This window comes from Aptenodytes forsteri, unplaced genomic scaffold (genome assembly GCF_000699145.1).
Source record: "Aptenodytes forsteri isolate BGI_AS27 unplaced genomic scaffold, ASM69914v1 Scaffold65, whole genome shotgun sequence".
In the NCBI taxonomy this organism is placed as follows: domain Eukaryota; kingdom Metazoa; phylum Chordata; class Aves; order Sphenisciformes; family Spheniscidae; genus Aptenodytes; species Aptenodytes forsteri.
In genome coordinates this window covers 4,978,039-4,999,563 of record NW_008795127.1, presented here as the reverse complement: position 1 = coordinate 4,999,563, position 21,525 = coordinate 4,978,039, and the positions used below count along the sequence as shown (strand labels likewise).

The 21,525-nt window shown below is 34.3% G+C and overlaps 1 protein-coding gene across 1 annotated transcript in view; it reads left to right on the top strand.

Annotated features, from left to right (window-relative positions):
- Positions 1-1,681: 1,681 nt before the first annotated feature.
- The window catches only part of MICU3 (mitochondrial calcium uptake family member 3), a 46,191-nt gene continuing 26,347 nt past the window's right edge, over positions 1,682-21,525 (top strand). Inside the window, exons 1-7 of the mRNA XM_019471576.1 lie at positions 1,682-1,833; positions 5,831-5,862; positions 6,717-6,795; positions 11,073-11,120; positions 12,570-12,652; positions 18,092-18,163; positions 19,525-19,563. Of these exons, the coding sequence (XP_019327121.1) occupies positions 1,785-1,833; positions 5,831-5,862; positions 6,717-6,795; positions 11,073-11,120; positions 12,570-12,652; positions 18,092-18,163; positions 19,525-19,563 (402 nt within the window). The 5' untranslated portion in view covers positions 1,682-1,784. The remainder of the gene's footprint in view (positions 1,834-5,830; positions 5,863-6,716; positions 6,796-11,072; positions 11,121-12,569; positions 12,653-18,091; positions 18,164-19,524; positions 19,564-21,525) is intronic.

Here is a 21,525-nt window from a genome sequence, read left to right as displayed (position 1 = left end):
TCAGGCAGAAGTGCAGAATATTTGTATGTAAAGCAGTCTACTGAAAATTAAATGATTGTATAAGCAAGTCTATTACTCTTACTTTCTGTGACAGTTTTTTCCATTGAAACAAAATGTTTTCACACACACAATAGAAGCAATAATTTCAAAAATATGAGAGACAGTCCATAAAGAGAACTATGCAGTCGATAATCTTTTTTCCTTCTAGAAGGCTGGTTAAAATGTCCTAGATAAAGTATTGAAGTACTAAGACTCCCATATATAAAATCAAGAAATTGCAGTCTTCTGTTACGTTGTGATTGTACATGTGATTTTTTGTTTTGTTTTCTCCAAATAGAAAGTGTTTGACCTCTTCTAGACACATTCATTTTTGATGTGTCTATTTTACAAACATAATTTAATCTCTTAATTACAACTGAAGCCATAAAATCTTGTTTCACTGCAGTAGTCTTACTAATGTTTTATTTTTTAAGGATGTTGTTTGGAAAGCAGAGGGAAAGTGAGCCCAGATTTTTGACTGCTCAGTATAAATGTGCCTTTGCTTCTAATTGCTGAAGTCTGAAACCTATTTTTAGAAAGGTTTTGGAAAACCAGTTTCCATTTGTAGTTGAGGACTGTTATCTCTTAGCAGACAGCAACTGCAGACATCTCCCAACTTCTCTTTGTGTTTAGATGCTTCTCTGAAAAACAAAATGTATTTGGCTGTTTTCTTAGTTGTTAAAAGAAAACATAGACATTGGTTAAACCATGTGCTACTTGTTGCCTTGCCTTGGTTTGGTACCTGAGGAATTTTAGGGATACTGTATGAAATGACAAGAATAGTGAGGACAATGGCAGCTTGGGATATTTCATTGATAAGATGCTGCATTCCTATTTTAACATACTGGGAGAAGTTAGCTATATCATTGCTCTTCCTTTTATGAAACAGTTTGGGTTTGGTTTTTTCATCTCTGAAAAAAAGTTCGAGATACTTACATTTTCTTCAAGATACTGATTCCACAGAGGAACTTCCCTCGTTATGGGCTAAAAAATGTTTTCAGATAGCAGTAGCATATTTTCTGTTAAAAGGTTTGACATTGTAACACAAAGACGTAATAATTTAGAACACTTACAGTTTTGTACTACTAAGTTTACGTGTAAATCAGCTGGATGGTAAACATACCAGAAACTCCTGACATCTATAAACTCTCATGAGTTGTGAACTTAATGCCATATAGTACTTCTGTAACTCTGGAGGAATAATTATGCTCTTCTTTTCTGTTCCCCCAAGTATGGTAGCTTTAATTGCATTGGATACTTGAAATAGCAGTATCCGTAGAAGATCTACACTGGAGTATATTATGGAGGTGTCTTGCCTGTTATTGTCAACAGCTGAACTCTACACTAAGAAGCAATATTAAAAAAAGTGTTATTCCATTCTCTTCTGGAAATGTCAACTGACATTATTTCAGACAACTGAAATAATTTTAGCAGAGTTGATTAAAGTCTGACTGCTGACGTTACACGGACTTCCTTGAGTTGAAGTTGCGCCTTTTTCTATGATTCAAGAGCCTAAGTTCTCTTTTTTTTTTCTTTTTTTTTCCTTTTTTTCCCCGAGCTTGGGTAGTGTCAGCAATTTCAATGCATAAAGATTTACTGATTTTTTCATACATTAAAATTGTTTCCTTCTGTCTTTGAAGGTTACAGAAAACAGATCAGACCTTGAAGATTTACACCTTTATGCAACTCCTCGGGAGCAACGGTTTCGTAGGTTTGCCAGTTTAGAATTTGAAGGACAGCTATATATGACTCCATATGACTTCATTCAGGCTGTCACAAATGATGAACCCAAACGTAAGCAGGAGTTTTATATTGATAAAATTGCTAGGGAAAATGCCGGTGGTGTATGTTATTTTTCCATTTGCTTTTGATTACTAGTTCTGTTTCTGATTGTGGTAAAAAGGTACTGCATCTTCCAGAATTTTATTTTTAATGGTATCCAAGTGCATACAATCAGTATCCTGGTGGTTATTAAATTGTAAACATCTGTATACTAGTCATTATTTAAACATTCTTGTCTTAGAGGTCACAGACAGCTGAACAGGCATGAAAGACATGAAGTTCATTTGTACCATTTGCATTGGCACAGTTACAGTTATGGTTTCTTTCTGAGCAGACCAGTATTGCTGTAAAACTCTTGCCTCCTCCTCTGTATAGTTTCTATGTAAATAGGCAGGCAAGATATGAGTCCTCTAAATAATTCAGGATAACATTGTTTTGCAATTTTTGCCATCTGAAATTGTCATCTGCTATCGTGTTGGGGTTTTTTTGCCCTACAGAGATTTTATAACCATATCACGGCTTTCTAAATAACATGCTTTGAGTAAGAGTTTCAGTCCCCCAGGGGATCCACTTTCTACACTTAAAAGTTGCCAGAGTTAGCACTATGTGTTAATTAAATTAATGAAAAATAAACTATCAACTTCAGTTCACTTACTGTAAAATTTTTGCTTTAAGTATCAAAGAGTGACTAAATAGTAAGGTGATCCATTTCTGATCTAGTTTGATTTCCTGGCCCTCAGGCTTGCAGTGCATTGGTAGCAGCACACAACTTCTGGGGAAAGTGAATATCTTTGCTCAGGTGCGACATTTATAATAACTCACCTTAGGTCTTTCTTCCTAAAGTCTACACCACAAAGCTAGTATAGAGAACAGTCAAAAGCAGCTAAAACAGTCAGAGGAGAGCTTAAAGCTCTGTGCAGATGTTAGATTTTCCCCCTTTGTTCTCTTAACAGTAGTGAAACGAGGAAAGAATTCAGCCATGGCACATCAGTGATCAAAACTTCTGTAACTTCTGAATAAAGATATAATCTCATTGTAACAGTGAAGACAGAAGATAGAGCTTAGATGGTGAAAACTTGTAAAACTTTGAAACTCTTACCAGAAAGCAAATCTTCATTCTCTTTTTTTTGCTCTGCAGTTAAAAGAGAGGAAGCAGATTCCTTATCACAGAAGTTAATACAAATACACATCAGCACTTTATATCTGCTTCCTCCGCCCAGATCTCCAAGTCTTCCTTTTTTTGTTACTGTGGAATTGGATTTCACCATGTATGGTCATGAAGCATTTGTGCAATGTACTGGACATCAGTTAAACATTCTGTTTTAACTCCTTTTTATGACAGTTTGGTTTGACCACACTGTGCGTATGGTTTGCTATTAAGATTTTTCCATGCTAATGAAATCTATGCTTCCTCCTCTCTCACAGCGAGTATTCAGATTTTAAAAACCAAACCAAACCAAACCAAAAAGCGTTAAGCTCACAAGGACATTCTGTTCATCTCATGCCAAAGGAGACGAGATCTGGAGTTGAACAGTCAGGCACCCTTCTGAGGTCAATGTAGCAAACCTTGTTTGTATCAACGTCCTTCAATCTCTGAGACTGAAAGCAAAACTAACCTGGGTGTCCTTTAGTTTTATAGACTAGCATCAGAGATTACATGACTGAGAGAATTATTTTAAGGGATAGTGTAAGAAGCTGTAACTAAGTAGAAGTGGATGACTTCATTATCGTGGAAGTCATACTGTCTAGGACGTTTGGACAGAAGGCTGACAAGTAGGAAGTAATAAATGAAATAGATGACCTACAGGTATTACCACTTCCAGCTTCTGATCTCTGACTGTGTTAATTTTATCCTTTGTACTGCAGCTTTGTCAAAGTACCGCTTTGTCTGTTTGGGCAAGTCTTAATTTTCTGTCTTGCTTTATGGAAGGTAGTAAGTTTAAGGAAGGTATTTTTCTGAATAAAATAATACATTCTAAATCTCATATTTTGTATTTTTGGATCATTTTGTAAACAAGTTATAAGTTGTAAATAATTGCGTCAATTCAGGCTGACATACTACAGCATCTATATTTTGCAGAAAAAAAAAGAACATACACCTGTTTTTTTTAATGGATGAAGGCTAGAAAGGTCTTGAGTTCTGTCAAAAAGCAAAAATGCCCTTTGAAGAGTAATAATAGTAGCTCTTTATGTCTGCTTTATAGAAAAGCTAATAATACTAGACCTGAATGAGATTTGTGATGGAGTGAATGCGTCTATTGTGATTGATTTACTTTGGAAATCTTGTAAACCCTACAAAAGTCAAGAGGGTGTTCACTTCCTTTTTTGATTAAACACTAACTAATTTGGTAGGAGTATATTTTCTTTTATAAAATGTAACTTTTGACTCCAGGCAGTTACTATAAAAAATATAAAATAAATGCTATAATTAACTTGTTGCTGCTGCCTTTATGGTGCAGGCTTTCATTTGGGAAAATATAATATTTTTAACAGTCATACTTGATACATTTTTATCATCTGAATAAATGTTTATATATTTAGAAAGCCAATTAAGAGAAGAGGAAATGTATTTTGTTCTCTTTAGCTCTAACTAAGTAATTTTTAGCCTAATACTGAGCTGTAAGAAGTATGTATGTACACATAAATCTTCACATGCTTGTCTAGAAATAAAATCTATATACAATATGTGAGACTGGGAAATTATCTGATTAGAAAGTTAGATATATTTATTCCCCAAGTTTTTTATGGTAGGCATAAACATATATCAATTTATATGGCAAATGAGGTTGTTTTGTTGGGTTTTATTTAGTATTTTGAGACAAGACTTTAATTGACATTAAAAAATTAAACTGAAAAGTATATGAAAATCTGTTAGTTCATGTTATGATGTTGCTTGATATAACTCCACCATAGTTGGAGTGGGATTTGCAGACAGTCTTGGTGCTAACCTTTACCAAGATGTAAAACTAAAATTTCAGTGAGTTTGTAACCATGAACTAATGAAAGACCATAGTGAGTAGCTTCTGTATCATGGTAGTTATTTAATATAGCATGGAGTTCATCATGAGGAAGGGATTTCTAATACCACAGAGTGTTTTGCTCTATAAAAATGAGCTTTTACCAACCAAAAAGTTATGGATTTGACCACATACTATGCTACTTTTTGTACCTTTGTGAATTCCAATGTTCACAGTGCTTTATCTTAATATTGAATCTGTGCAAATGTTTGTCTTGAGAGGGTGGCAATGAATCTCAAGTTTTGAATTCTTGGATGGTTGTGGACAACTTGTCGAATGCGAGTATCTTTTTCTGCTCCTGGAGTCTTTTATGTAAGGTGTTAGGAAGAAAGCATCTGCTCAGTCTTACTCATTGTCAGTTTTCAGTATTAACGAGCAGTTCCAGTTCTGAACTGGAGGCCCTCTTCAGCTCCTCTGTTAAAACTATTTACAAAAAATTGAGCCTGACAGAGGCTGTAAAAGGGAGCATGTATGAGTTATTAGGAATGGCTGAAGGGAGTCTTAGCACCTGGTGTAGTTTCAATGATTATTTTTTTCTGTATTTGCTTTAAAAGGTATGAGTAGTCCCTGAAGCAAAGGCCAGAATCCAGGTCTCCCTACAATCTGCACTGTAATACTACTGCTACTAAATAATAGTTTCAGAATATTGATACCACAGGTTAACATGAATACCGTCTATTTCCTGTTTAATGTTTTAGTGGTGTATTTTGGAGGTAGAAAGTCTTCTCTCTCACTGAAGCGGAGTTGGATTAAAAACTATAGATCTGAATTGGTTCTTTAAAGTTAGGAGTTTAGGTATGTATTAAGCTCTTTTTTTTTTTAATAACATAAAGAGAATTTTTTGGAACCAGGTTGAAGATTAGCCTCATGAAGTAGGGAAAATACCTCCTCTTTGGCTAGAAAACACAGAGTATAGATGCAGTCTTAATTTTTATGACACCGCATTGGCATAACTAAATTCTGTGCATTCATAACTTTGTCTTTTGTTGCAGGTGCTAAAAAGTGGCGATCCCTTTCAAAGCAGGTGGGCAGTAATTCCTGTGCTGTCTTATACCCTTAGATTTTGATACAGTTACTTTCTTTCATGATGTAAACTTAGTCACAGGAGAAAGAAGGGAGTTTTTAAATCTTTATTAAAAGAAAAAAAGAGAGACACTGATTTTTTCATTTTTGTCACTTCAGACTCAGCTGAATCCAGAATCTCAAAGATACTTGAGCAGCTGTGCTTGTTATGTTGGATTTGCTGACTTTCTCAAGCCTCTGTCAGTTCCTTCCTCAGCCCATATCTGACTGAGTTTCTTTAGTGTCTGAGTGTAACAGGTGTATCCAAAGCTGCCTGAAATACTCATGCCACTCTCTACCTTTTGTGATGTTTAAGTGCCTCTTACTTTTTTTTTTTTAACATTTGTACAACTGCAAAAAGACTCTGTCTGTATCCCTGTATTTTAAGTGAAGTACATTTATATTCATGGCTGAAGTTTGCTTTAGTTCAGGTTGTGTTTTAAAAGAACAGTTGCTTGGAGCTTGTATGAAAACCTTACTGAAATCCAGGGGGACTTATCCTTGGCTTCAGTGAATATGGGCAGTGGTAAGTAACGTCAGCAACAAATATGTTACATGTCTCTCTCCAACTCTGCAAACACTTAGTGTTCATGCAGATGAGCAATTCTTGGAATAATCATGTGTGCAAAATTTATATATATATGTGCTTGAGTACTTCCAAAGTCATTGTGGTAAACTGAAGTTAAATTAACTGGTAAATTTGCATGCAGTTCCTTGTCTTTTATATTGATTTCCTGGCATTTACTCATCATCTGTTAACTACTTCATTAAATATTTAAATATATACTTTTATCTTTTTTTAATCTTATTTTTTAGGAACTGAATCAGATCCTTATGGAGACACCACCAGTTTGGAAAGGATCATCCAAACTTTTCCGTAATCTGAATGAGAAAGGTGGGGGATAAGAATTTATTTTCCTGAACCAAATTATCCCTTGTATTAATTTATTGTGGCTGAAGTGATGTACTTTAATCTGAGTCACATCTTCAAAAAGATAAAAAGTGTTTGTTGCTTTCTACATTTTACAGCATGGAAAAGTTCCCTTTAGTCTCTACAGTGTTTTAATCATGCCATCTTACAGCTAGCCTCTTTAATTGAATTGGTATCTTAGAGCTTGTTAAACTGATGTTTGAATGTTTCAAGTTCAATTTGTTGTAATGAAGAATAATCTATAGACCATAGATAGAATATTCTAATAAAGACACAATATCTCTTTACTTTTTTTAATAGGTTCAATGATGTGATTATTTTTAACAATAGTAATGGTATATCACTATTTGAATAAGCATTTTCTTCACCGCACAAAGAGACAGTTTCAGAAATGCTATATATCCCTTTAAATTCTGCAGATGAGGGCTTTGATAGTTTTTAAAACTCACACTATTGGTAAAGGAAGAGCCATGAGCCACGCTCCTGGTTTCCTCTTTTTTTTTTCTTTCTTAATAAGCTCTATCACTTCAAAAACAAAAAAACAGAAAAAAAACCCCTGTGGTGGCTTGCATACAGACATTTAAAAGCTATTTATGATGAATAATCAACATATTCCTTTGCTTATATTCAGAATGGCAGAGGTCTGGTGGAGCGTTTTAGGTGTTTTTAAAAGTAGCCACAAGTACTTGCTATAAAATAAAGACACTTTATGAATGTTTAAAATACGCAAGCCAACAACAAAATTCCAATCAAACATGTGCATGTAATTAATGAATCTAATTCAAATGCAGCTCAAATTTATTAAAGGAGTAAGTATGCACTTACTCTCAGAGGAGGGTCGTGGGCTCGAATATCTTGTGCATGGAGGTGCTCACTTTTTCCCCTGAGTCTGCAGCCAGAACTCCAGAGACACAGAACCTGGCATATCTTTGCACTGTATATCCTTGGATTTCCTTGCTCTAGGCTGCTTTCTATATAGTCAGAACAGCTGACTTTTGAAATATTAATTACATAAAAATTCAGCTTCCGAATCTGTTAAATCAATATATTATCAGTTTAAAAAAATGTATCTGGATGTTGCTTATTAAATCTATAAAAAAATGTCTGGAACGTGTAGTTTTCATTCAACAATATCTTACTCCAGTTTTCTGACAGTGAAATTCTACAGAAGGTGATGGAATTAAGAGGACTCAAAACTGGCGTAATAAGCTGATAAAATTAGTAATAAACTTTAGCACTTATATAGCTTTTCAGCATGCTTTACAAAAAAGTGAGTTCCGTTATCCCATTTTATAGATAATATAAGAAAAAGTGATGTGTCTTATGAGTGATAAGGTCATTCAGTAAGCCAGTGACAGGAATGGGAATAGAATTCGGGTCTCCTTAATTCTAATTTAGTGTTTATTTAGTACATGACATGAAAACTACAAGATTAATTTACTCATTTTCTTTAAAACATGCACATTTTAACATGGAGCAAGTAGCAAAAGCCTATGTCCATTTATTTAGCCATAGATTCATTTAAATCAGGTGAGCCACATAGATTTATGCCAGTTGTCCTTAAGTTTTATTTTTATGTTTTACCCTTGAGTGACCTCCCTCTCTTCTTTCTGATCTTAGTGTAAGCTTTTCTTTCTGTTCAATCATCATTTCAGAGCCTCTCTCCCATAACACTCAGAGCAATCAACCAGAACTATCTGTCCACAGCTACAATATACCAGTACAAACAAAAGGAGAGAATGCTTTCGAGGCCTTTTATATTGCTATCTTCATACCTGTGATGGACTACTTGACAATTGCACTTTCTTCCTCCATTTTACAACAAAGAAGGTGTCATCAAACAAACAAAAATACATATTTACATTTATTGACTGGCTATTAAAGAATGTTTTACATCACTGAATAAGAACCTTTGAGGTATCTGATTTCTTGATAGCTGCTTGTCCAAACAGATTCAAGCAGGCCTTTGAGAACTAATTTCTGCAAGCTGCTGTATAAAATCAAGAAGATAAAGCATAGAGCATGCGTTACTTAAATGCTTGCATTTAATCTTTGCTAATCTTCAGTGTGGAGCTATGTGTAAACTGAGGAAAAGAGTAGGTGGTATTAAAAATACTTAGTAGCCTTCCTAACTAGATCTACTAGCAGTAGTAAAATCTTGGTTCTGAAGACTTAAATTTGCTCTTGGATCAAAAGGTGGGAAAATATCCTTTTTTTCCATGAATGGAATGGAAGTTGGGAGGGCAGTGTTTCAACTGGTAAAGGTTGAGGGTTTTAGTGATTCTTTCTAGGATGTGATTTGGTTCCAAAGACAATTTCGTTAACTGTCAGTCTTTTGTATTGTCTTTATATTCCAGTCTCTGTGATACCTGGGGAGATCTCTGTGGTTGGTTATTTTTACTTCTGTGTTTGAGGATAGTAGACGTGATTCTCTTGAAGGCGCTTCTCTTTCAGGACAGTTGGCTTAGGGAGGACTATTGTATGATCAAAGGTTTGGGAAGGCATTTGGACAGATCCAAGAGAAATATAGCTGAGATTTTCATCTCAGCTATTCAAGAGGACAGAAAGTCCCTCCTGAGTATTATTTCAGGACAGAATTAATTTAGAACTTTTTGTGCTGTAAATATTAGTAGAAAATGCCAAAGTTTCTTACTTCGGCAGTGTTGGAAGTGCTGATGTTAAATGTGTTCAAATAATTGTAAAATCCACAGGAATGATACAATGTTTTGAGTTTTAATTTTACAGGTTTTTCAGTGAAAAAAATTCAATTACTATTTACATAGTTTGTCACATATTCAGTTAAGTCAGATTTTAAAAGAGATTTAAACATCCAAAGATGTGGCTGTTTTTCTAAAAACTTTTGCACCTGACTTGGACTGAAATCAAGGAGACAGCCAGCAACTTTTGAAAATCCCAGCTGATAGACATCTTTACTCTCAGGCATCTAAGTACTTTTTTTTTACTCTTTTGAAATAGTCTAATATTGTGGACTGACTTAACACTTTTGGTTTTGGAGAACAGACAAAATCAATTGGTTAGAAATCAAGAACCAGTTTTGGTAGTTCAGCCTTGAAGATCATTAGAGCTAAAGGCTTTTGGGAGAGCTGCAAGTCATTGTTTTCAGTTCTTACTGAACTGTAAGATGCTTCTCTCCATTAGTACTATGGGCATTCTGCAAGGTTATCTCTTTACCCAAGAGCTAGAAAAGCAGAAGTACAGTTTATGGTACCAAACATAATATTTGGATATTGACTTCAGCTCTAATTCAAATTTTGCCTTAATCACTTCTGAAGAGAAAAGGAAGTGCCATTCCACACTGTGATTGCCTTTTGATGTCTAACAAAAGGTGAAAAGCTTAGAATGTATTCCTTACAGATCTTCTGAATGTAGAAGAGAGTACAAATGTCTCTAACAGACTTTAAAAATATTTAACAAAATTTACATATTCATCAAGTAAGAGTTTTAATATAAATTGCCTTAATCACTTCTGAAGAGAAAAGGAAGTGCCATTCCACACTGTGATTGCCTTTTGATGTCTAACAAAAGGTGAAAAGCTTAGAATGTATTCCTTACAGATCTTCTGAATGTAGAAGAGAGTACAAATGTCTCTAACAGACTTTAAAAATATTTAACAAAATTTACATATTCATCAAGTAAGAGTTTTAATATAAATTTCAGGTGATTATTATGAAAATGTGCATATAAAGACAACTCAAAAGCCCAAATCCATGCTTTCATAAGTAACACGAGGCCAAGTTTTCAATTAATATAGGACATGAACTTACAAAGCACTTACTAAAGTCAAGAACTGTACTCAAATGGTATGTATCAGGAGGGAGCACGATTAATGTTCTCAGAGTAAATGTTCTCATACTGTTAGAGAGTGTTGTCATGAATTATTGGTGGGGTTTTCGGAAAGAAAATGGAATAAATCATTTCTATTAGCTTCTAAGAATCTAGCCAGCTTCTGTTTAACAAGCCATTCTCCACTGACTGTAGTTGTTTATTTGCCATATTTAATGTATTCCTCCGCTAAAATACTCAAAACCCGACCCCATAGATCAATATTTTAGACAAATAACGCATTGACCAGGTTGAATACAGTCACATGCACAGAAGTATGAATACGCAGATGTGCATGTACAAAAATTCTCCTTCTTATACATACGTTTAATAGTTTCAAGTTTAGGATGTGACGACAAGGTGAAACTAATATGGCATAACTTTTTTTTTGTCTTCAGGTGTGATATCTTACACAGAATATTTATTCCTTTTATGTATTTTAACAAGTAAGTATTTTTGGAGGAAAAAAAACCCAAAAACTTCCGTACAAATTTCTAATCTCTGAATGTATTGCTGTACATTACAATACTCCTTCCCCCCCCTCATCCCCACATCCCAATATGGAAAAAAATGTATTGTGCATCTCTATGTCCATTTGAACCTCTCCTGTCCTACTGGAATCTTGTGTTATGTTTTATTTAAGTGCTTTATTATCTAGAACACATTTTACTGACTGTTGAGAAAGTTGAGCCATACACTTCAGCTAAACCCCAGTTAAAAGTTAAAATTTCTTCTTTGAAATTCCTACAAAATTTCAAGCTGAATTTACTGAAGTTCATAAAGGACATTGAATACAGGGAGAAGAAAAAGATACACAATATTACTGGTTTGTTTCACCTATTAGTGCATAATGGGTGACATCAGTGAGACGACAGAATATAAAATACAAAATCACTCAAACTAAAGTAAATGTTTATGTTGAAAACACTAACAAATTTGAATAGTCTTCTACTACCCATAAAAACAAAGTAGAAGAACTTATAGCTAGAGTAAAATAAGCCTGATACAGACTTTGTTTTGATATTTTAAGAGGTGTTTTTTAGGAAGGAGCGAAGTGTTTTACTTGTCTTTCCTTTGTATGTAATTAAAAATTAAAAAATTCCTTTTGGATTCATTAGGTTTTTCTTCAGATATGATTTGGATTCTTACTGTGAATCAGAGCAGGAACTTAACCCTGAACCCTTACAATCCCTAACTCCTGGATCGATGGATATTCTTCTATAATTTCTGTGTTATCTGGACTAACTTTTGGCCATAATTAAACCATATTGCAAATCATTGAGTATCACCAAAATGTTGCCGAAAGGCTTCACTTACAGTTACCTTCAAAGTCCCCACATTTTGGAAATAATTTAAAATTCTAACCTGATTTAAAATTTCAATGACTCTGAGCATGTAAACAAAAAAAAAAAAATGAGCATGTAAATAAGAAAATTCTGAGTCTCTTTCAACACATCATTTGTTTTGACCAGAGTTGTGTCCTGTACCTTTTTTGCAAAACTTTCTAAAGTGTCTTTCAGAACACTGTGTTTTCACAGAAAATTTATTTTCTACAAATTTGTGTTTTGTAATGTAAAATGGACTCTAGTTATGAACTAACACTCTGAACTACCCAACCAGCCATTGCTGTGAGATATTTTTCTTGGATATTTCATGTTCTATTTCTACTGTCTATTTCCCCTAATCTATGAATTTGTGAGCATGCCTTCTGTTTTCATAACGTGGATAATATTGTTTCACAGATGTTATGATTTGCATTTACTCTGTACACAAATGTACTAATTTAAATTAGTTGAGGATATGGCTTTTATAAACAGATACCAAATAATTTCTTAGAGTTTTATATTTGCTTTCTTTCCAAGCAAATAAATAATTGAATGGGGTTTTTTTGGCAGAGCCACATGCAGGTTTTAGAATCGCTTTCAACATGTTTGATACTGATGGCAATGAGATGGTGGACAAAAAGGAATTCTTAGTGGTACGTATATTTTCAGTCTTTGAATATTTTGATATAATCTTGAAATTCATTTTTTTGTCTGGACTGAGACTCATGATGACGTCAATAATCACGAGAACATGAGCTATTCTTCACTGAATGTGGTTGTTTATTTGCCTTATTTAATGTAAATAGTAAATGTAAAGTAAATTGTAAATACTATCTCCTTATTACAGTGCATGGGTGTGTTTGTATATAATGATTTTTGAAGGTTAATTCCAGTTTTTATTCTGGATCTTTTTAATTGCTACTACGTTCACAGATAATTAGGCTATTAAAGTAATACTGCTGTATCAATGGTCAGCAGAATTATTTAATTGCAATAATGATGGAGGGACTTGCAAAATAATATTTTCCTGGGAGACCACTTCACTTTGTCATTCATTCTGCTTATAATCCCAGATGACCTGAAAATATTGACTGACATAATGTAACACTGTCATCTCTTTTCAACAAGATTTGTAATGAAATAAAACATACTGTACATACATCTAGTTCAGCCCATGAAATGCATATGCTGAAGCAATTTGCTAAGCTGGGGTTCAGTGATTTCTTTTTAAGGAGAATATTCCTGATAGCAAAATTTACTTTGAGCTGAATAATTTTCATGTGCTTTGGAACAGTTGGCAGGACATCTGGAACTTGGCAGTAGTAGTTTTGTTGCATCAAAGGTTTTATTACATTACAAATCTGAATTACAGTATTTTTCAAACTGGAGCTTTACTCAGTTTATTGCTTGAAAAAAGCAGTTCTGTAAGTTCTTCTTACTAATTACTTAAGCAGAGAGTTTATTTTTCTTCTGGTTAGAAATTTGAACAGTTCTAAAGGCCCAGACTTTGAAAGAAAAAATAGCTTATTTCACCACAACATGTCTTTGAGATTTGTGCATTAAGAAGAATTTGGATCTTCAAAAAGTCTTAAATCATCCACTATATTTTGATTTTGATCATGATAAATCTGATAATTGCATCTTAAAATTTGAATACTTCTTACTTCTTAAGTGTGAAGGTGATAGGATCCACTAAGTACAGGAGAATGATGCTTGCACTGACAAGTATAAAATTAAGCCTTGGAACAAGAGGGCTATTTCAGATTTATGTTCATTTCATTTATTTTCTGATTTTAAAAGAAATGGGAGGAATAATTAATGCTATTCTAAATGAATGTTAGTGATGAAGTAAAAAATTGATCATTTTAAAAGAAATCATGAAATCAGAAGATTGCCCACTCATCTTTAGGGCTTCTGATTTTACAATGATACATGGCTTTACATTAACAAACTGCACAATACAGTATAAATCAGAGTTTTCTAAATTGGTAATGTCCATACACAGCAGATGTCTGGGATTACACTGGAACACTCAGCTATGGCAAACAGTTTTTGACATTTCTTTAGAAATTAACATTTAAAGGTTTGTGGTTAGTGGTTTAGACAAGCTTTCTGAAGACTGCACAAGGCCTTTATTTTCTACTGAACAAGTACAGGCGATTAATGGAATAAAAAAATATTTATAATAATTGAATCAGATGTTTCTAAAAAAGATATTTGCAGAAGGCATCAATTCTTATCTTCACGCATTTTTTGTGTAGTTGCGTTTATAAATAAATACAGTAAATAAATATGAGAAGAAGCCCGCTGCCTTATTGAAGAAGATGGAACAAGATGTAACGAATGAAACAGACACATGGAATGGATTTAAGTGTCAGACCACTATTTATTTAAAAAGAAGACACCCTAATTTCCTGTGTGCTGCTTCTTAATTGTTTTCATGTCAAGTTATGAGGCTCGATTCAGATAAGCTATGCTAACCTAAAGAAAATGGAGACGTGAAGGAAACTGTCCTCAACACACTGAACTTCCCTCAATTCTTTTCAAGGAGGTGATACACAACCAAGTGAGTGAGATCTGAGATCTGGGGGACTTGTTTTCTGGTGGCATAGCTTAAGCAGAACAAGTGACCTTTGTTTTGGAAGCTGTCACCACTTGCATAATTGTGGCATGCTGATCATTTTCTGTATTCTAGTATTAAACATACACATCCTTATATTTGCCAATTCCTAATAATTATCTCCTCCAGTCAGGGGAAAAAGCCAGCAAACATTGGATTAATTGGCCAAAGGAAAAATAGAAGAAGGAAAGGGAGAAAAAAAAAAAAAAGTCTTTCATGATTCCATAAATCAGAATGTGGTGGAAAAAGCTGACAACTTTTTTAAAAAAAAAAAAAAAAAGTCTTTCATGATTCCATAAATCAGAATGTGGTGGAAAAAGCTGACAACTTTTTTAAAAAAAAAAAAAAAAAGTCTTTCATGATTCCATAAATCAGAATGTGGTGGAAAAAGCTGACAACTTTTTTAAAAAAAAAAAAAAAAAAGTCTTTCATGATTCCATAAATCAGAATGTGGTGGAAAAAGCTGACAACTTTTTTAAAAAAAAAAAAAAAAAAAAGTCTTTCATGATTCCATAAATCAGAATGTGGTGGAAAAAGCTGACAACTTTTTTAAAAAAAAAAAAAAAAAAAGGCTTCCATTACACCAGCTAAGTGGAAGGAAATTGAAGCAGGAGGCTTTGTCTTTCAGAAACTGATGCTGAAAATGAAATCAAGTATATAAGGTGGGAAGCAAGGACAACGTTTAACTATGGATACTGCATCTTTCTTTCTAACTATGCTTTTATAGTCCTCTTCATATCCTACCTTTTATTTGTTCTCTGTCATGGTCCCTGATAAATTTTTTTCCTTTTTACTCTTTTCCTGTTACCAGACTTAGTGGATAGAAGAAAGAAAGGAGAATTTTCAAACATTAGATACACTGTTCTCCACCTATTATTGTATTTAACAAATTTGTATAGATTAAACCTGACCCTAACTCTGCTTGGTTACCATGTCAGTGACCCTTCAAAAATTAGATCAAAACCCGTAAGTCAGAATGTTAGATCTGAAGTGAGAAAGACTAAAATAGATAGGTAGGTGGGTAGGTAGGTAGATAATGTCTGTGTTAAATAAAAGTAAATATGAAAATAAAAGTTGATTCAGTGATGCTGCAGCTGTGATAGACCTGGCCGCAGAACATACATCTGGCATCTGTACTCACCTTGCTTGGGTATGCATCATCTCCTGTGTGCCTGGAAGCAGGAGACTGTAAGTGTTGCCATTTGAACTATATCCAGCATTCGCAAAATACTTCTCCAATGATTACAGTCAGCTATCATAAAATTGGAAGTATAGCTAATACTATCCAGTTTTGCAAATAAAGAGACTTTGAAGAGATTGGTGTAGGGATCATGTTATATGATTCTTGAAGAGAAGAGTATGTGTAGCGAAGAGTTGAAAAATACTTAATTTTTCTGATAACAGCTTTACTGTTTTTGTAAACTAATTCCATGGCGTTTGTGCTTTCCTCTTTGCTTATGTCATAGGGGTGAGGTCAGGGAACAGAAGGATTGTGTTCCCTTGTTACAGGAGATCTTGTTTTTGCTGCTTTCAGCACTCAATCTCATTATCCTATTTCAAACAATGTTCCTATGAAAGTACTGCTAGATCCTTTTCACATTCACTTTTCTACTCGCTGGTATCCTATAGCACTGCTTCTGAACAAAGGATCCATTTCCAGAAGTTTAGCAAGTGCTTTAATGATGAATGCAACAGAATCCTACTCCCTTTGCCTCTGTGGCAGGGGAAGTACGTCCAAGGATGCATTGCTTTACACCAGTCTTTTTTGATTTTTCAATTACTGCCACTCCTCTCTCCTACTTGATGGCTTGTCACTTTACTTTTCACAAGGTATTTTCTTTCTACTTCTCTCTCTTCATTTACCTTTCTTCTTTCCACAGGTCGGGGTTGCAAACCGTGTAACACTCTAGGCCATCCAGCTAAATGTCCTATCATGACTTCTTCCTTGTCAGCATAGGTTACAATAATTTGTGCCTGTAGGTTTCCAAAAAATTAGAAAAAACATACCAAGGTCTGTAAATTGATCCCGTACTCAAAAATAGATACAGTGACACACACAATATTCTGGTCAGTATTTGCCTCATAGACAATTCCAGAACACAGTAGTCAATTTTGGAAATTCCTAAAACATTATTTATAAATGCGTTTGCTGTTTAATTGCTAAGCACTGTATTCATTTATTTCAGTGTTGTTATACCCCTACAGTAGAGTGTGCTAATCCCTTTGTCTTAGTCATCTGCCTTCTCTGAAATATGGTATTCTGAAATTAAATTTGGAAAATTTGCTTGCAAAATATATCACACGCACTTTATCTTTCACATTCTGATCCCTGGGGAGCTCTGTGTGTATGTCATTACAGTGTCAGGTTTTTATCAGACTTCTGGTAGGTAAAATCGGGTCTTTGAAACAACTGCCACAATTGTGTATTTATGGTACCACCATCTGTATGCCGTGATGTTTGGTTCTGAAAATACTATATTCTGGATAGGACAAATTTGTCAGCCACAGTGTTTATTCTTTTTTCAGCCATTTTGAGATTAGCAAATGCTACAAGTGGCAGTACAATATTTTCAGGTGCAATTTTTGAAAAGCTGAAGTTCACTGGTAGATATATAGATGGGATCATAGTTAATACTGCTCTGTTTCCTGTGAAGAGTAAACAAGGTGTCACTTTTTTCTAATGCTTTGGGAATGTTAAGTATTACTATAAATAAAAATATTTAAAGAATACAGACACTTACAAAGAAAGATAAGTACAGATCATTTCTTAGTCTGAAGACTGCAGTTTCCAAAAATAAATGTTTAATAATCTCTGTATGTTTTAAATCTTGTATTTGAGGTTTTCTTAGAAGTCATGTTTAAAGCTCTTAGTGTAGAGAAAGTTGTGAAAGGGGTATTTTACAAGACCTGAAGGTATTCTTTGAACAGACTTGAAAAAAAACGGTACTTGATAAATTACTCTTGAGTAGTAGTTTGTTGCTGCTGAAGGGGAATGTTTCACCCCCACCAGGTGTTTCCACCCTTCCCATGTGCCAGCAGGAGTAAGAACTGATCTGGTTGGAAACTAACAATATGAAAAAAAGATTGATCCAGCTGCCTACATAGCCACACAGATACTAATTAGTACCCAACAAGAAAGAAGGTGGTGAAAAAGGCTGGAACTCCCCCTTTTTGTATAGGCTGGGTTGGCTAAAATATAAAGCTAAATAGGATGTTCTTAGTGTTGTGCTCCCAAATAGAATTATTAGCCTTACTTTGTGGAAAAAATGTTTCCTTTTTCCTTTCTGTGTGATGGTTAAGGTGACAGAAGGAACATGAAGGCATGAATATGAACACTAAAGCATCATTGAAACACTGATATTTTAGTAAAGAACTACATTTTAATAGTTTGCAGTGTTCCTCACAATGAATGATTGTTATACATGTGAAATAGCCTGAAAACTAAATAAGAACAAAATGGTTTGTTTTTTAGCTACAAGAGATTTTCAGGAAAAAAAATGAGAAGAGAGAAAGAAAAGGAGATGAAGAAAAACGTGCAATGCTGGTAAGTAAAATCAGAATAGTTGCAGCTGGTACTTGGTTTGTTTTGTTCGATGTAGGACAAAATTGTGCGTGTGTATATATTTCACTAATCACTTTGAAATTTTTTTTAAAGAATAAATTCATCTCATTAAAAGAGTATGTATAACTATATAAAGAAAAAAGCAGTATTTTGCCTAAACTGCAGTTATTGGGAAAAAAAATTTAAGTGGTCTATAGAAAGGAAAAATTAGTGTTTAAATATTGTCTTGCGTATTATGACAGTAGCATTGATTCCATTTGGAATCTATAAATGTAGGAAAAGTGAAGAGCCATGACCCAGTGTTACTGTCTATAAGAGAGAGATCTCAGTGGCAAGACCAAACTATACTCCTGCTCTCATAACTAACAGAAACTGTTCATGTAGACATACTGATCCTGATGCTTGTTATTAACATAGCACTTTTAAAATTGTTATTAACATAGCACTTTTAGAATAGCTGATGTTGTAAATTAACTTAGATTTTATATTCAAATTATTTTTTTTATTAAATACTGCTTATGACCAATGCAAAATGTTTTTAGTTGTTTATATTTTGTGAATAGAATTTTGTGGAATATTGAATACTCATTTAATGTCAAATTTGCATTTCTTATGTGCATAAGAAAGGTAAGTCAGAAATAGAAGAGTCTGTGGTGGTTTGTCTGGAGGATGGCAGCAGTAGCAGGACGTTATTTTACGGTTGGCCAAGTAAAAATTAGGGACAAGTCTCTGTCAAGCCCACAGCAGAAAAAAAATGTTCATCTGCGATTGCATACTTGTGGCAAAAATTCCACATTATAAGAAACATTTTGACATATATGCAAAGCTTCTCATAATGTCCATTATCCTTTTGGGACCATAGATGCTTGATCTTGGATCTTTGTCCCTGAAACCATAGGAAGTTTGAATTTCAAGAATTAATACTTTTTAAACCTTCCCTGAGCATAAAAAGGCATCTTTTCTTCTGACCCAGAGAGACCTATCCTTCTCAACTTTTCAAAAGTGTAGGTCAATTATTGAATCTCTCACACACTGTTTATTCTGAACAAAGGAAACTTACACACAAAAGGAGAGCTTTTGGAAAAAGTAGATTACGAAACGGAACGTTTCTCCTGAGAGTAATCTCTGCAACTCTGTACTTCTCTTTTGAAAATTTAAAAAATGAGATTGAAAATAAACCATTTTTTCTTCACTGTCATTTTAAAAACAAATAAAAAAATTTAATAATATATAAAATAAAGATTTTTCTGTCTTAACCTATTCTGTTGTCTTTATTTTTTTTTCCTTCTTTTGGCTTCATTCTGACGTGATACTTGGCTTGGCCCGTTTTTGCTGTATGTCAGCGTCTCCAACTTTATGGATATCATACTTCTACTAACAGTGTATGTACTCTAATTATTTTCAATTTATGCAGTCTTTACCAGTGAGGTGAAATAATATGCTATAAGAAAATTTACTATATTTATCTTTTTCATCAAGTAAATTACTTTTACTAATCAGTAAAAATGTGATGGATCTTTACTTGCATAAAAGGTTGTGCATGCTCGTTGCATGCATTCTGAAACAGGCAAGCCTACCAGGAGGAAAGGTTGCTCTCTCTATTTATATAAAATGACAGAAACAATATTTTTAAGGGAGAGGACAGAGTATATCTTAAGAAATTATGGACTTGGTTTTAATTAACGTATGTAAATTAGGTCATCCTGCATGAGTCATTTGATCCAGGTCTGTCTTGTCTCCTTGTGTATAATGTGAAGTAATAGTCAAATAAAAAGAAACCAGAAGAGAGCTTTTATATTTTTGTGCTTCACTTACAGAACAAATAAATAAGACATTTCAGTGCTGAACTAGAATAGGATTTTACAGAAAATAGTCCCTGTATTATGTAGGTGACAGTAAACTTATTTTCAATCATTTTTGAGGAGTGCGAGAGAGAATCGGCAAGAGAGAGATCTTCTGGGGTTTTGAACGTCTTCACCCTGACCTGATAAATTTTTGGATCACAGCAGGAGTAAAACTGCTGTTAAAATGTTTGATGTGATGTTAAAATAGAAGAATTAAACTTGTTTTGGTATGAGTATTATCATAGTCAAAGTGAGGGGAGGGAAGCTACAAGAATTAGATAACTAGTGAAATTACAATTTTAGAGTCCGATTCTTTATATAATCATTCACAGGAATGCACAGATTTACTTCCTGTGAAGTTAGCACATACCATTTGGGCAGTATGCAGGAAGGAAGTCTGTTGAATGAAAAGGTGCAGTGACATGATGTAGATGCTGCAATGTTGTGAGAATAATGTAGTAGGAAATGTGAGGCCTTATGATTCAATGGATTTTAGATCAGGCTTTACTGCAGTGAAAGGTGCCGTACGGTGGCTGCTGTATTCCTGTGCTGCCTCCTATTTTAAACTGAAACCAAACTAGTTAGGCTTTCCTACTCATGTAATAGTTTTCAGCTTTAGCAAAAAAATCTCCTTCTAGACGTGATCCACTCCAGCCACATCCTAACTCTGTGTCAGGATGATGCCCAGGTGTGCACCATCTTGTCCTGCCCTCCTACAACCTGAATGGAGATCTCCACGCAAAGGAGACTCGGATGTATGGGAATTCACAGCATCCAACAAATCCCCCACCCCAGAATACTGATATTTTTGATTTCTATTTCTCCTGCTGAAACAAGAATTGTAGCAGCCTTTTCAGTTTCCCTTGATGTCCTGAGGAGTTGAAGATACTCAAGACCAAGGAGATGCAGCCGTGAAAAGTCTGAGATAGTCCAAAGTGCTGTGTTGGGCCCTTTTCCTCACTTCATCCTTCAAAACAGTTCTGATTTTTTTGAGAAACGTCAAGGTCTATAAGCCATAGGGTGTATACAGTGAAGTTTGAAATAGGTTAAATATTTTTGTCTTTTCATTTGCATAGGTTAATTCTTTCAAGTCGTGTTCTGGTGCATACTGCAGCTGTGTGTAAAGACTACTTCAGCATGTGTTGCATGAGTGCTCTTACTAGCCAAATGCCAACCGGAACATGATAATTATGATGAGATGCATGTAAGGAAAATAAAATGTGCATGCCCAGAAATACTAATTCCATTGGCTAAAGTAAATCTCCAGTAAGAGAACAAATTCAGTGAATACTTAAAATAGCTATATTACTGTATTTTATGGATAAAGGATTGAGGTGTTGTTCATGCACATGACCCAGAAAATACCAAAGGGATAAATAATTGTAAGAGAAAAACTGAAGCCCTAAGGACCTAATCCTGTACGCATTGAAGTAAACCAATTTCTTCGAGTTTAGCGATTTAGGACTGAATGGAGTTATATATGAGGATACTGTGGCCACA